This window comes from Carassius carassius, chromosome 24 (genome assembly GCF_963082965.1).
Source record: "Carassius carassius chromosome 24, fCarCar2.1, whole genome shotgun sequence".
NCBI classification, from domain to species: domain Eukaryota; kingdom Metazoa; phylum Chordata; class Actinopteri; order Cypriniformes; family Cyprinidae; genus Carassius; species Carassius carassius.
This window is the reverse complement of record NC_081778.1, coordinates 18,406,510-18,419,767: the sequence shown is the minus strand read 5'-3', so window position 1 is coordinate 18,419,767 and position 13,258 is coordinate 18,406,510. Positions and strand designations below refer to the sequence as shown.

Below are 13,258 nucleotides of genomic sequence, written 5' to 3'. Positions count from 1 at the left end.
ATTCGTTTTTGTTTTTATGTTTTGTTTTCATTATAATTTTATCTGAGGTTTAAGTAATGTTGTTTTTGTGTGTATAGTTTTTATTCATTGATTTCAGTTTTAGATTTTTTTTATTACATCAAGTTAGTTAGCTGAAATAAAGTTTACTTTTTTAAATCAAATCTGATTTCAAGTAGCAAAAGTTTATTTTATTAAAATATTACTATAATCACCCTGGTAATAAGTTTTCAATCTTTATTTTCTACATCTATATTTTGTTTTACTTTTGTAAAATATTTGTTACTGTAAACCCTTCCTCTGAACACCCCATCCTGCCTCTGCTCTCTTTCTCACTTACACTCATGCACTCTTCTTCATACTGTAGGTATCTATCCTGCGCAGTACCTCCATCATCCTCAATCCCTCTACAGAGATGGATGTGACACTGCAGTTTCGGGGTTTCATTCATCCTTTATGGGGCGCCCCTCCTCCTGCAGCGCCACCACAGGAAACTGTTGCCATGTGGGCTCGAGTTCAGAAGCTCCACTTTACTGCTCAGATGGCTGCTGGACCCAACTCCCTTCAACTGGTATGGGATATTATATAATCAGGTTTTCTTTTTTTACACAAGAAAGTCATGGCGTCAAGTCTCTTGAGGCATGTGACTTGCTAAGTCTCTTCTAAACCTTTCTTCCTTGCAGACGGATGTGCTAGGAAGGTGGTCCACTCAGGAGGAGAAGGAGATTCGTATGCTATCTCGGCCGGATGGTTCCTGTCTGTTCCAGAATCTTACACGAGGAAACTGGTACCTGATTCAGGCGGAGGGCTACCTTAATAACTCCGCATCAGGACAGACTAGTGAGATGGCTCTTACCTGGAACCGCACAGCTTTACCTGGTGGCAGCGTAAGTGTTTATTACCTAACAAAGCAACTTAAAAGGAGACTCATTCATTTTGTGCCTTTACTTTACTCAGGAGACATGATTTTTATTTTTTTGGATTTTAATACAATTTTAGGGCTCCAACTGGTGCAATACTAGTGAAATTTCATAATTTTCATAATTAGGTGATTTCAGAAAAAACTTTTGATACTGTTTGAAAGCTGTAGAACTGTAGTAAACTCTGTTTAATAAAGTGCCGTTTAATTTGATGTTTTTATTAAAAATATTTTATGAAAAAAAAAAATATTTTTAAAAATTATATAGTGAATTATACAAAAGAAAAAGATTATACAATGAGCAAAATGACTGCAACCTGACTCATTATTTTATTATTGATGTGATCCTTAATTCCAGCCCTATAAACCACCTAATTGCGCTATAATATTTAGGTATTATCATTTAACGCTGTTCATTGCTCTTTTTCATTGTTTTCTAGGAGATTTCTTTCCTGTTCCTCGAACCTTTCCGCTCCAATTCATGTTCAGAGTACCGCTCATGTTTGGCCTGTCTGTCTGATCAGTCATGCGGCTGGTGTCCCACCATGAACCTGTGTTTTCTGCGCTCTGACATCAATCAGCAGCCCTGCATAGACTCACAGAGAGAAGAGCGCCACCTACTGCTCAACCCTCAGCATTGCACCCTGTGTGAGGAGTATAGAGACTGTGCCGCTTGCACTCAGGTACTGCATCCACATCAACATGTCTGAAAGACTGCCATGAGCGTTTTGATCCAGAGCAGCATGCAGTCTGTTTACCATCTTTCATGTTCTGTGGAGCTGCAGTGAAATTTCTCTCATGTCTGAATGTTTGTAGGACCCCTACTGTGAGTGGCAGATCAACTCCAGCAAGAAGGGAGATTATCTGTGCAGTCGCCGTGGGAGATTGGAGGGGTCTATCCGGGAACCAGGAGGGTGTCCTAAAGTTTGCAACCAGTGAGTTTGAAGTGATAAACTTGTCTATGAATTATTTGGTGTATGTAATATTTGATAGGCTGAAAGACTTCAAAAAGATATCAACTTTGCTTCTTTTTTCATTTACCTTCCTCTTTCTCTGACAGGAGGTTGACGTGTGGAGAATGTTTGTCTAACTCCAGTCATTGTGCATGGTGTGAATCAGCTCAGTCCTGTTTCTACTTTGCTGCGTACCTCACAAAGTTTCCCTATGGAGAGTGCAGGGACTGGTATGACAGGTAGGTTAGTGCAGCTTCTGCTAGGATTTTTTTAAGTAATTTGTCTAATAAAAGCTAATGAAATCCACTATGTAGTTCACATACACTAGACCAGTGGTTCCCAACCTTTTTCAACTCGCGGCCCACACAACCACACACATGTTTGCGCAGCCCACTCCAAAAAAATTAACTGACCCTGCTATAGTTGGGTTAATAACTTAGTACTCAGAAGCTAGATTGTTAACTGTATTTATTGAATGAACTAGGGCTGTGCGATATGGACAAAAAAAAAAACTATCGCGATTTCTTTGATCAATTTTGCGATTGTGACACACCAATGTGCTTTTACAGTCATAAATGCATTCAGGATTAATTTGAAACATATTTCCAAAAGAAAACCAATTAGAGCTTTATCAAAAAGTTGTAACGTCTCTAGAACAGACATAAGTCAAAATTATCACTATAGTAAAGATGTAACAAAATGTATAGACTTGTGGAAAAAAAAATGTACAGGGACTTTTTTTTTCTTTTTATCCATGCATTGTGCATTAATTGCCATGCATTGTGCATTCTCATTAATTGTAGCGGTGCCTCGGGTGTTTGCAGTGTGTATACAGTTACAGTATGCGATGTGGTCAGCAGCGAGAGCGCATAAATATAACGCGAAAGCATATTAAAATAATGAACGAGTGCGAATCTCTCTGTTCGCACGCAGATTTCCTTTGCTCTGTCACAAAACCAGACGTGCTTGCTCAGATACACGCTGCTCTGCGCGGAGAGAGTGTGCGAATTTAAAACGTGTCTCCTCACTGCGTCCTGTGCACTCACAATTCTCTCTATGCTCATGTGTTAGATATTAATTATTTTCGCACGTTTTTATCTCTAGCCTTTTACCGCGTGCAGTGTGAACGCTCTGATCCGTTAACATGGGCTCGGGAAAAAGGCGCATCACAGACAGTGTGTGAACCTGGAGTTAGGCATATGTCCAGTCTGTTCTGTTCTCGCGATAGGTGCACTGCATTCTGATTGGATCAGATAGCATACTACGGGAGGTCAGGGCCGCGGAAAATCGTGCTATAAAGCGATTTAGAAATCGCGCACGCTCAAATCGTGATTTTATGACAATTTTTTTTAATCGCACAGCCCTAGAATGGACTGGAAATGAACAGAAAATAAGTGGCGACCCACCTGCAATACCACCGCGACCCACTAGGGGGCCGGGGACCACAGGTTGAAAACCACTGCACTAGACACTTATAGTGTTTAATAATTAAAACTGGATACACTGCTCAAATGAAGAATAAAATATGAAGGAAAGCTGAATTGTCTGGTGTAAGGCCATGATTTGGCCAGAAAAGCATACTTTATTTCCTATTGCATTTGCGGTTTGAACACTTCACTTTTAACATCTCATATTTGCTTCTGCTTAGATATCCAGGAAAACAAAGCAAAAAGACTAGACAGTCTCGTGTCATTCTAAAACTGTATGCAATTCTTTCTTCTATGGAACATAAAGATATTCTGAAGAACCAAACCGTTTAACTTCACATTAACGTTTTTGTTGTTGTTTATTTAATGCAAGTCAATGGGAACCGAAACAATTTGGTTACCAACATATCATCTTTCAAGTTCCACAGAAGAAAGCAAGTCAGACAGGTTAGGAACGAAATGAGGGGGAGTAAATGATGACAGAATTTTAACGGATTTCTTTGTTCAGTTTAAACCGTAAATGACTGGCTGAATAAGTGAAAATAATTTAAATCAGGCTTCGAGACCCCTTTAAAATTGAAACCATCACAAAATGAACAAACAATAGACATGAACTTCAATGTCATTGTTTTTTTTTGTATATTTACAATGTTGTTCTTTTGGAACCCAGTCAATCTGAATATAATAATTTTATTTTTAATATTATTGAGTATAACAACAAATGTCAGAATTAGCAATATATTACAATTTAAATAATAATAATAATTACAGTATATTCGTAATAATAACTTTCTTTCTTAATTGCATTTACTTCATTAGTCTTTGCTCTGATATCTTGCATAACTTGTCATTGCTTTTGAAAATGTGAAATGTTCCTCTCTGATCTTCTCTCTCCAGTGTTCACTCTGTCCCTCAGTGTAAGCAGTGCTCTGCTCTTGCAACCTGTTCGGAGTGTCTGCAGACGTTTCAGTGCGGCTGGTGTGGAGACTACAACAACCCCACTATCGGCAGGTAGGATAGAAACGTCTCTGTGAATACACCAAACAACCATCAACTGCATTGAAAATGCCTTCTGGTCACTATGTTTTCCTATATCACTTCCTGCCCCTCTGGTTTTTTACAGGTGTTTGAGAGGTGACTGGGGTGGAATGGATGACCCCTTGGCTGTGAACTGCAGTATGGCTGTAGCTGAAGTGAAAGCCAGCAGGTAAGATTAAAACATTTTATACCTAGTGGCTAAATGAATGTGTCATTTGAAAATTGTTTGATTTACATCTCTTCCTTTGTCCATCAGCCCTGAGACTCAAACTTTATCGCCCCCTCGGTTGATGGAGCTTGAGATGGAGATGGAGTTGGAGCTGGAGCTTCTGGAAGGGATGGAAGGAGATGGAGACGCTGTTTGGTCCTACCCATCCTGTCCGGATGTGGAGGAGTGTCGCTTGGGCTTGCATACCTGCCATCCCTCTGCTACCTGCGTCAACACCCCAACCTCCTATGAGTGTCACTGTGAGAGGGGCTTCCAAGGAGATGGAGTTCACCACTGTAACCAGACGTGAGATTTTTCTGTTACACTGTCTGCAGTGGTGGATGTGTTTCTTAAGAACCTCCAGAAGTTATTACAGCTCAGGAATAATCATAGCACATCCTTGTAACCTATAATAATGTTCATGCTCTCTCTAAGATGTTATAACGAGTGCCGCCAGGGCCGGTGCAGCGGGAGTCCACGGTTCGAGTGCGAGTGCTCTTTGGGTTGGACCTCTGATCCAGCCACTCTGGTTCTGAGCGGAGTAGAGTGTGATGTGGATTGCGGATGTAACTTTCACAGCACTTGCATTACGGCTCCTGGGATCTGTGACCAGTGCCAGGGTAAAGATCCTACCTGTGTGTTTACCTTTATTTCTTCATCTTTTCAGCACTAAGCTATATTTTTCTTTCCCTTCTCAGACTGGACAACAGGGCCGCACTGCGAGCACTGCAAGCCTGGTAGTTTTGGCTCTGCTTTGGCAGGGGGTGAAGGCTGCATTCCCTGTCAGTGTAATGGCCATGGTGATGCTCTACAAGGATTCTGCCATAACCAGACCGGCCAGTGCTACTGTACCCACCACACCCAAGGCCCACACTGTGAGTCTTGCCTGCCTGGATACTATGGAGACCCCAGGTAAGTCTGAGAATGAGCTATGTTTATTTGGTCAGGGGGGTGTCTTCAAATGTGAGGGCAGATAAAAATATGATGTAAACGAGGGGGTTTCATTAGGGGTTCTGCTGATTATTGTTTGATCTCTAAAGTGAAAGTTCACCCAAAAATGAAAATTGTCATCATTTGCTCTCCCTTGTGTTGCACCAAAACTATTTGACTTTCCTGCTTCTGTGGAACACAAAAGAAGATATTTTGAAGAATGTTGTTAACCAAATAGTTGCTGGTCCCCATTGACTTGGGATCTGAGGCTTAATCTTTTATACAATATGAAAGATCGAAATTCACATTTCTCTCCCAGGAACAATGGCACCTGTTTCAGGCAGTGTCAGGGTCGGTCTGTTCGGCTTTCCTCTTCCTCCTCTGTACCCCTTTCCCTCTCCTCTTCTCTGGGGTGGCATGGAGCAGTCGGTGGCCATGGTGGGCTCTCTCATTGCCTGTGGGTCCTCTCTGTGTCCCAGGATTTGGCACCATGCATGCCAGGGCAGTCATGCCCACCCGTGGCCCTGACCTGGCACCCAGATTCACATACACAGTGCACAGTGAGTAGATTATTCCACATCATTAATCTGTCAGTTTCTGTCTGAACAGCATAAACAGTTCAGTTACCAGCAATATTGTGACCAGAAATGTTTGCATTTCTTTATCCAACAGAACTCATATGTTTATGTATTTGATGGCTTGCCACGATTCCTCAGCAACGGTGTTGTGCACTCTGACCACAACCTTATTGGAGCATTTTGCGGCACAACGAGAATGGAGCCAATTACTGTTGAGGCTACATCAGGTACTTGACAAAACTAAGGACTGAATAATTGTGTTTTTATTCATACACAAAGCAAAGTTAGCTATGACTTTCAACGTGGCAACATAGTTTTATACACGTCATTATAAATTGTGATTTATTCTCCTCTAGGGGTGGTATCTGTGTATTTTGAGGCAAATGTTACCTCAGGACGTGTTCAGGGTTTTAATGCCTCATTCTGGGTGAAGCGATGTGGAAATGGAAGTTCTGGAGAGGGTACAGCCATCTCACTCGAGTGCCAGGCAGGAGCTCAGTGCGTAAACGGGCTCTGTGAATGCCCCCATGGTTTTGGTGGTCCACAATGTGACCGTCCCGTCTGCCCAGGGAATTGTGGAGCAGAGGAAGGCAGAGGCATTTGCAACATGGTGTGTGTCATTCTTATTGCAGCCAGTTAAATTGTTTAAGAGCATAAGAAGCAAACGAAAATGCATTTTAGGTATGTCCCACAGTTCTCATCTTACATGTTTGCGTATATGTTTACAGACCCTTGGCCTGTGTGTGTGTACAGAAGGCTGGGCTGGATCAGACTGTTCTTCTATCTCAGACTCGGACAGCCTGGTTTGGGAAACAGTCCTTGACCCACAGCTGTCTGTGGTTAGATTAACTTTTCCCTTTAAGACTATAGGAAAAAATTCTGTTCTTTCCAACTCAAGTTTTCGGTTTCATTTCCTCCCACAGAATAAGGCACACAGGTTCCTCCAGAGGATGGGCCACTCTCTGGTGTCCGGGCCACAAGGCACTCTTTGGATGTATGGAGGCCTCTCACTCTCAGAGGGCATCCTGGGAAATGTTTACAGGTATATTCTTGCACATTTTACTTAAAGGTCCCCTTCTTCATGATCCCATATTTTAAACTTTAGTTAGTGTGTAATGTTGTTGTTAGAGTATAAATAATATCTGTAAAATTCTAAAGCTCAAAGTTCAATGCGCCTACATCGAACGACCAGTTTGGACTACATCCCTCTAGTTCCTGCAGTAATGACGTCACTAAAACAGTTTTTCGACTAACCTCCGCCCACATCAATTCACAAAAAGGGGGCGTGGCCTTGTTGCGCTCCGACGGAAAAGAGGAAGAGTTGCGTTTGTATTTGTCGCCGTGTCGTTGAAACGCTGTTATTTTCATCTCTGAGTCCAATCATCTTTGTTTGGGCTTCCCAGGGACGCTGTACTTGTAGATTAATGGTTACAATTTATGTTTAACTCGTTTCCCGAAAATTATAATCCACATGTAAAACTATGTGCAGCACATTTTGCTGAGGACAGCTTCCTCAATCTCAATCAGTTTAATGCCGGATTCGCACAAAGATTTTTCTTGAAAGATGGAGCAGTTCCCTCTTTGTCTGGGGAAGGCGTTGTTTATGGACCACAACCGGTGAGTGTATTTTATTATTTAAGTTGGTGCATTTAACGGTTTCTGTAACTTATTACACAAAGGGCAACGCTGTTTAGCTTTGTTAACTAGATGTTAGGGCTGTGCAAAAAAACGAATGCGGTTTTCATGCGCATCTCGTCAGTAAAAACGCTCCTGTGATTATAAGTACATCTCCAGCACATGCTCCTGCCCACTTGCTTCTCAAAACTAGTCCAATCGCGTTTTTCAGGAGGGCAGCCTGCTCTAAGCTGGTGTCGAATCACAACACAGGAACCGCTGGCCCAATCAGAACTCGTTACGTATTTCTGAAGGAGGAACTTTATAGAACAAGGAAGTCATCAGCCCGTTTTTATGACAAACAACGGTATACAGATAGGTGAATTGTGTGAAAAATACTGGGTTTTTTTTTACACGCGAAACATGAACACATGTTATATTGCACACTGTAAACACAATCAAAGCTTCAAAAAAGCGTGAAAAACGGGACCTTTAATGTAAATGTTTTGTTACATATTTTTATATGAATATATTTTTATTGGTCTAGGTATTCCGTGGCCGATCGTCGCTGGACTCAAATGTTGACCAGTTCAGTGGAGGAAAATTCAATGCCCATGTCTCGATACCATCATGCTTCTGCTCTGGTGTATAATCATGACCCATTTTCTGCCTCCCAAGCAGCCACTCACAGTTTAATGTTTGTGGTTGGTGGGGTCACAAAGAAAGGTGTTGCAAATGACACATGGTGTCTGAACCTCAGCAGTCTGGTGTGGAAACAGCTTAAGGTATTACATGTTGAATATCCTCAAGAGTGCTCGTGTGCTCCTCTTCAACTGTGTTAAGAGTGTTAACTGACAATTGTGTTTAGAGCTCAGTGCTTCCCCCTGTGGCTGGACACACTCTAACTGTGCGAAGAGGCTCATCTGTGCTGCTGATTGGAGGTTACTCACCAGAGAATGGCTTTAATCATCATTTGCTGGAGTTTAGTCCTCAGACTGGGAACTGGACTGTAGCTCCACACACCGGCACTCCCCCTACAGGTAGAGATGGAACACTGCACTTTTTCTGTACTTATGTCTAGCATAGTTGGGGAATTTTGTCTGACAATTAATCATCTCACAAATAATTGCACTTAACTATTTAATTGCCTTTTTTGTTCACTTAAATGTTTAAGCTAAATTCCTGTACACATCAAGAAGGAATAATTTATTGAAATGATTTACAAAAAAAAAGGTTTTATTTAGGCTTTATGAATAAATGTATAGCATTACACTGTAGTATAAACAACAGTTAATTCACACTTGCTAAATAAAAGTGTTTATTAAATGAAACAAGTGACAGTAGAGACATTTAATGTTACTAATGATTTCTGTCAAATAAATAATTATAATTCATTAAAGAATCCCAAATAATAAAACAAAATCACAATTTCTGTTGTCAACATTAATAAAATGAAGTTTTTTTTGAGCAGCAAATCAGCATATTAAAATGAGTTCAAAAGGATTATGTGACACTGAAGACTGGATTATTTGCTTGGACAGTTGTAATAATATTTCACAATTGTTATTGTTTTTCACAGTCAGTGTTGTGGGTAACGCGTTACAAAGTAACGCGTTAGAGTACTCTAATTACTTTTTTCCTGAAATGTGTAACTTAACGCGTTCGTTTCATGCGTAAGTAATCAGTAACTTCGCTATTTTAAAAAAAAAGTAATCCGTTATTTTAAGGAAAGGAAAATCCCGACTGCAGCCTGCTTTTTGTCAGACAGTATAGGTCTACTGTGCCACCTGCGGATGTATCAGCGGAGCCGAAGCTCTGTGATCGTAAAGTCAATGGCTGTGATACGTCTGTGCCCTGCGCCTGACCCTGTGTGTGTGGGTTTTTTTTTTTTTTTTCGAACTCCCGGCAAGATGGCAGAGAGGACAGCGTTTGGTTTATGGACTGTGTTAAAGCGAATTTAGGCTTGTGACTGTGAGTGACACTTTAATAATAATTAGTTCGGCTATTAAGCGATTTGTCATTTGCCTGTGTGGCAGTGAAGGATTTAATTCGGTTTGTTATCATTTTTGTTTGACAGGCAGCTGTTAATTTCTGTTAGATCGTTGGCTGGCTGGTTGTTCATCATTTCTAAATGGATTTAAATCTGCAAGCCTGTTTAAGGTTGTGTTTACAAGTAAGCATACTTGTACTTTGATAACTGCATTATTTAAAGTTAACGAAAGATCAGGAGTTATCTTGTGGTGCTCATAATATAGGCTACAGTAGCCTAGGCTACCCGGGCTGGGTAGGTGCGAATTTTGATTAATAATATGTTCTGTGATAATAAATAAATAAAACGCCATGTGGAATAGTCTATTGCTGACTGTCTTTCCTGTTATTGTTGTCCTGCAGTGTTAATTTAGTCGGATGACTGAGGTTATTCATTGTCGGGAGTCACGACTTCTAGGTGCATTTAAAGGGGCCGGGGGCTGTGTCTGTCATGTGTGAGCCGCTGCAAACAGCTTTTAATTTTTGGTAACGCATGAGTACTCTAACGCGTTACTTTTATGAATAGGTAACGCTGTATCATAACTGATTACTTTTAATTGATGGTAACGTTGTAACCTAACTAACTACTTTCCAAAGTAACTATACCCAACACTGTTCACAGTATCAACTTAATGCAGCCTCGGTGAAAATGAGACTTCTTCCAAAAAAAAATAAAAAAAAATAAATATATATATATATATATATATATATAAAACTGACCTCAATTTCTTGAATGATATTGTAGCTAGTAAGCTTTTAAAATATTTACAAATGTTTACAAATCCTTTGATGGGTTAACTTAAGAGATACGATAAGAACAGTTTCTTCCCTCAGGCAATCCAGCTCTTGAACAGTTAACTTGGCAATAAAACGTGTAATACACAACACTATTTATACACTTTATTTATTTAACACACCACACTTCCTATTTACATTTACTTGTACATGTACACACAAATGCCATCTATTGTCTGTTTTGTATATTGTGTATCTTCTTTTTAAATATTTGTTGCATAGTAATATTATTTCCTATTTACTTATTCTAGCACTGTTATTCTGTCACCAAAACAAATTCCTCGTATGTGTAAATATACCTGGCAAGAAATCTCTTTCTGATTCTGAATACTATTCAGCGGTATATTTCACTGTCTTCACTAATAACGGACAAATGTATTTGCCATAACATGAATATCAAAACGAAGTAAAAAATAAATTCTTTTTCTTTGACCTTTTTCAGGTCTTTATGGCCACTCAGCAGTTTATCATGAACAGACAGATGCTGTATACGTGTTTGGTGGTTATCGTTTCCATGTTGAAGCTGTAGAACCTTCAGGAGAACTTTACAGTCTTTATTACCCCAATCTTACTTGGTCTTTACTGGTGCCCTCTCAGGGAAACAAGGTAACAAAACAAAAAAACAAATGGTGGTCAAAGTGATGAAAATACAAGTAATTTGGCAGCTAGATGACACTAATCATCTCTCTCTCCAGCCTCTCTCTCGTTTCTTCCATGCTGCGTCTTTAGTGAAGGACACCATGGTAATTGTTGGAGGCAGGACAGGGGAAGAGGATTACAGCAACACAGTTTCTATCTATCAGATCAGCTGTAACACATGGATACAGCCAGGTAACAGTCACACACATCTGGATACAGTATATTAGGAATGCACTTGGTAACTCTGGTCTGTGCTTACTGACAGAATGGTGTGGGCTTTTCTTGTACCATTTCTCTAGTGTCCTCGGTGGGTGACCCTGTAAACCGTTCGGTTTCCTTGGCGATGACTGGGTGGGGTGGTCGCCTGTTCCTGTCTGGAGGTTTTAACGGAGTGACGCTGGGGCGACTTTTGACTCTTTCCTTGCCCAGTGACCCCTGCATCCTGCTGCCCACCCCTGAGGCCTGTAACAGCAGCACTGGTAGCTGTGTGTGGTGCAGAGGTACCTGTGCTTCATCAGACACTGCAGAAAGGTACTACAGGAACTAGTCTTTATTTACAATAAGCTGCTATGGGTACCAGAATTTTTTTTTCTAAACAACAGTTTCTCTTCTTTTCTTTTTAACAGATTGGGTTGTGCGATTGGACAGTCTACCTGTTCTCCTACTCCTCGTTCCCCTGATCAGTGCCGCCGACTCAAGACCTGCAGTGAATGTCTGGCCCGCCATCCTAAAACATTTTCCAGCTCTCTGCAGGTACGACCATCACATCACAATCCAAAGTACTCTATTTGTGCAGTATTTTCAGACAGAGCTAATATGCGGAGTAAATGCACTACATAGCCCAAACGTATCTAACAAACACATTTGACTAAGCTGTTTTTTTAACAGTGAAAATGGATCATACTATGTACAGGATTGTTCAAAGGTCTGTGGTCCGCAATATATTTGTGCTAATTTTTTTGAAGTCTTTTATGCTCTCCAAGGCTGCATTTATTTGATCAGAAAATACAGCAAAAACAGCAGTATTGTGAAGTGTTATAACAGTTTAAAATAACTATTTTCTATTTTAATGTATTTTTTAATTATTTCTTGATTTCTGTGATGGCAAAGATGTATTCTCAGCAGCCATTACTCCAGTTTTCAGTGACGCATGATTTTTATTGTTATTTTTTTTATCACTTTTGTGTCCTTGCTGGAAAACAAAAAATAATTTCTTAAAAATCAGTAAGATCAGCAGGAAAGTTTGAAACTTCTTAGTTAAAGCCGATCTTATAATTAAAAAAGGACATGGAATTCTCTCTGTCTTTCAGCCTGCTCTGCAGTGTAAGTGGTGCACAAACTGTCCTGAGGGAGCATGTATCAGCAGCTCGGTAAGTTGCACATCGGAGCATGACTGCAGGATAAACCAGAGAGAGATCTTCCTCTCTAGTAACTGCACTGAGACCAGCTGTGAGGCTTCTGACTGCCCCAAATGCACAGCTTCTGGGAAATGTATGTGGACACGCCAGTTCAAACGCACAGGTGAGAGTGAACACACAATGTGCATGATTTTGCAGGAAAAAAATAGGAGATGGGAGGAAAAATTATATTTCAAAGCTTTTGAATTTGTTCTCAAAACTTTAGCAATCTCTTGAAAAAGTATTAAGCTCCCTGAGAGACATTGTGTTCGCTTGAAAAAATGTTGAATTATAGGTTTTCCTCCCATCTCATATCATATTCATCACCATTTTTGCATTCTTTTGCAGAAAAGTTGCCCCCCCAAAAAAACCCAAATCCTAAAGCCAATGCAGAGTTTCTTTGAGAATACACAAGTTTTGCCAATTGAAACGTCTCTTTATATGAAGGCCAGCAAAAACGTCTTGTGTTAATGTTTTGACTCTTGATTTAAACGTGCAGGTGAGACCAGGCGTATCCTAAGTGTGAACCCAACTTACGACTGGACGTGTTTCAGCTATGCCTTGCTTAACGTTTCTCCCATGCAAGTGGAGTCCTCTCCACCAATGCCTTGCCCCGAACCCTGCCATGAAATTAAAACCTGCAGCCAGTGTTTAAGCTCCCGTGGCTCTGATGGAGGTTGGCAGCGCTGTGTATGGAGCATGGCACTGCAGCAGGTAACATTTTCATAATGAAGT

General features: G+C 40.5%; 1 protein-coding gene across 1 annotated transcript in view; it reads left to right on the top strand.

Annotated features, from left to right (window-relative positions):
- Positions 1 to 13,258, top strand: part of LOC132103071 (multiple epidermal growth factor-like domains protein 8) — a 32,445-nt gene that overhangs the window by 14,276 nt on the left and 4,911 nt on the right. The window contains exons 15-37 of the mRNA XM_059507878.1: positions 365 to 568; positions 681 to 884; positions 1,357 to 1,599; positions 1,733 to 1,851; positions 1,977 to 2,108; positions 4,194 to 4,307; positions 4,420 to 4,503; positions 4,591 to 4,848; positions 4,978 to 5,162; positions 5,241 to 5,454; positions 5,792 to 6,032; positions 6,145 to 6,277; positions 6,407 to 6,660; positions 6,779 to 6,889; positions 6,974 to 7,092; positions 8,212 to 8,449; positions 8,533 to 8,704; positions 10,930 to 11,093; positions 11,183 to 11,318; positions 11,426 to 11,657; positions 11,753 to 11,879; positions 12,437 to 12,647; positions 13,023 to 13,237. Coding sequence (XP_059363861.1) covers positions 365 to 568; positions 681 to 884; positions 1,357 to 1,599; positions 1,733 to 1,851; positions 1,977 to 2,108; positions 4,194 to 4,307; positions 4,420 to 4,503; positions 4,591 to 4,848; positions 4,978 to 5,162; positions 5,241 to 5,454; positions 5,792 to 6,032; positions 6,145 to 6,277; positions 6,407 to 6,660; positions 6,779 to 6,889; positions 6,974 to 7,092; positions 8,212 to 8,449; positions 8,533 to 8,704; positions 10,930 to 11,093; positions 11,183 to 11,318; positions 11,426 to 11,657; positions 11,753 to 11,879; positions 12,437 to 12,647; positions 13,023 to 13,237 — 4,110 coding nt within the window. The remainder of the gene's footprint in view (positions 1 to 364; positions 569 to 680; positions 885 to 1,356; positions 1,600 to 1,732; positions 1,852 to 1,976; positions 2,109 to 4,193; positions 4,308 to 4,419; positions 4,504 to 4,590; positions 4,849 to 4,977; positions 5,163 to 5,240; positions 5,455 to 5,791; positions 6,033 to 6,144; positions 6,278 to 6,406; positions 6,661 to 6,778; positions 6,890 to 6,973; positions 7,093 to 8,211; positions 8,450 to 8,532; positions 8,705 to 10,929; positions 11,094 to 11,182; positions 11,319 to 11,425; positions 11,658 to 11,752; positions 11,880 to 12,436; positions 12,648 to 13,022; positions 13,238 to 13,258) is intronic.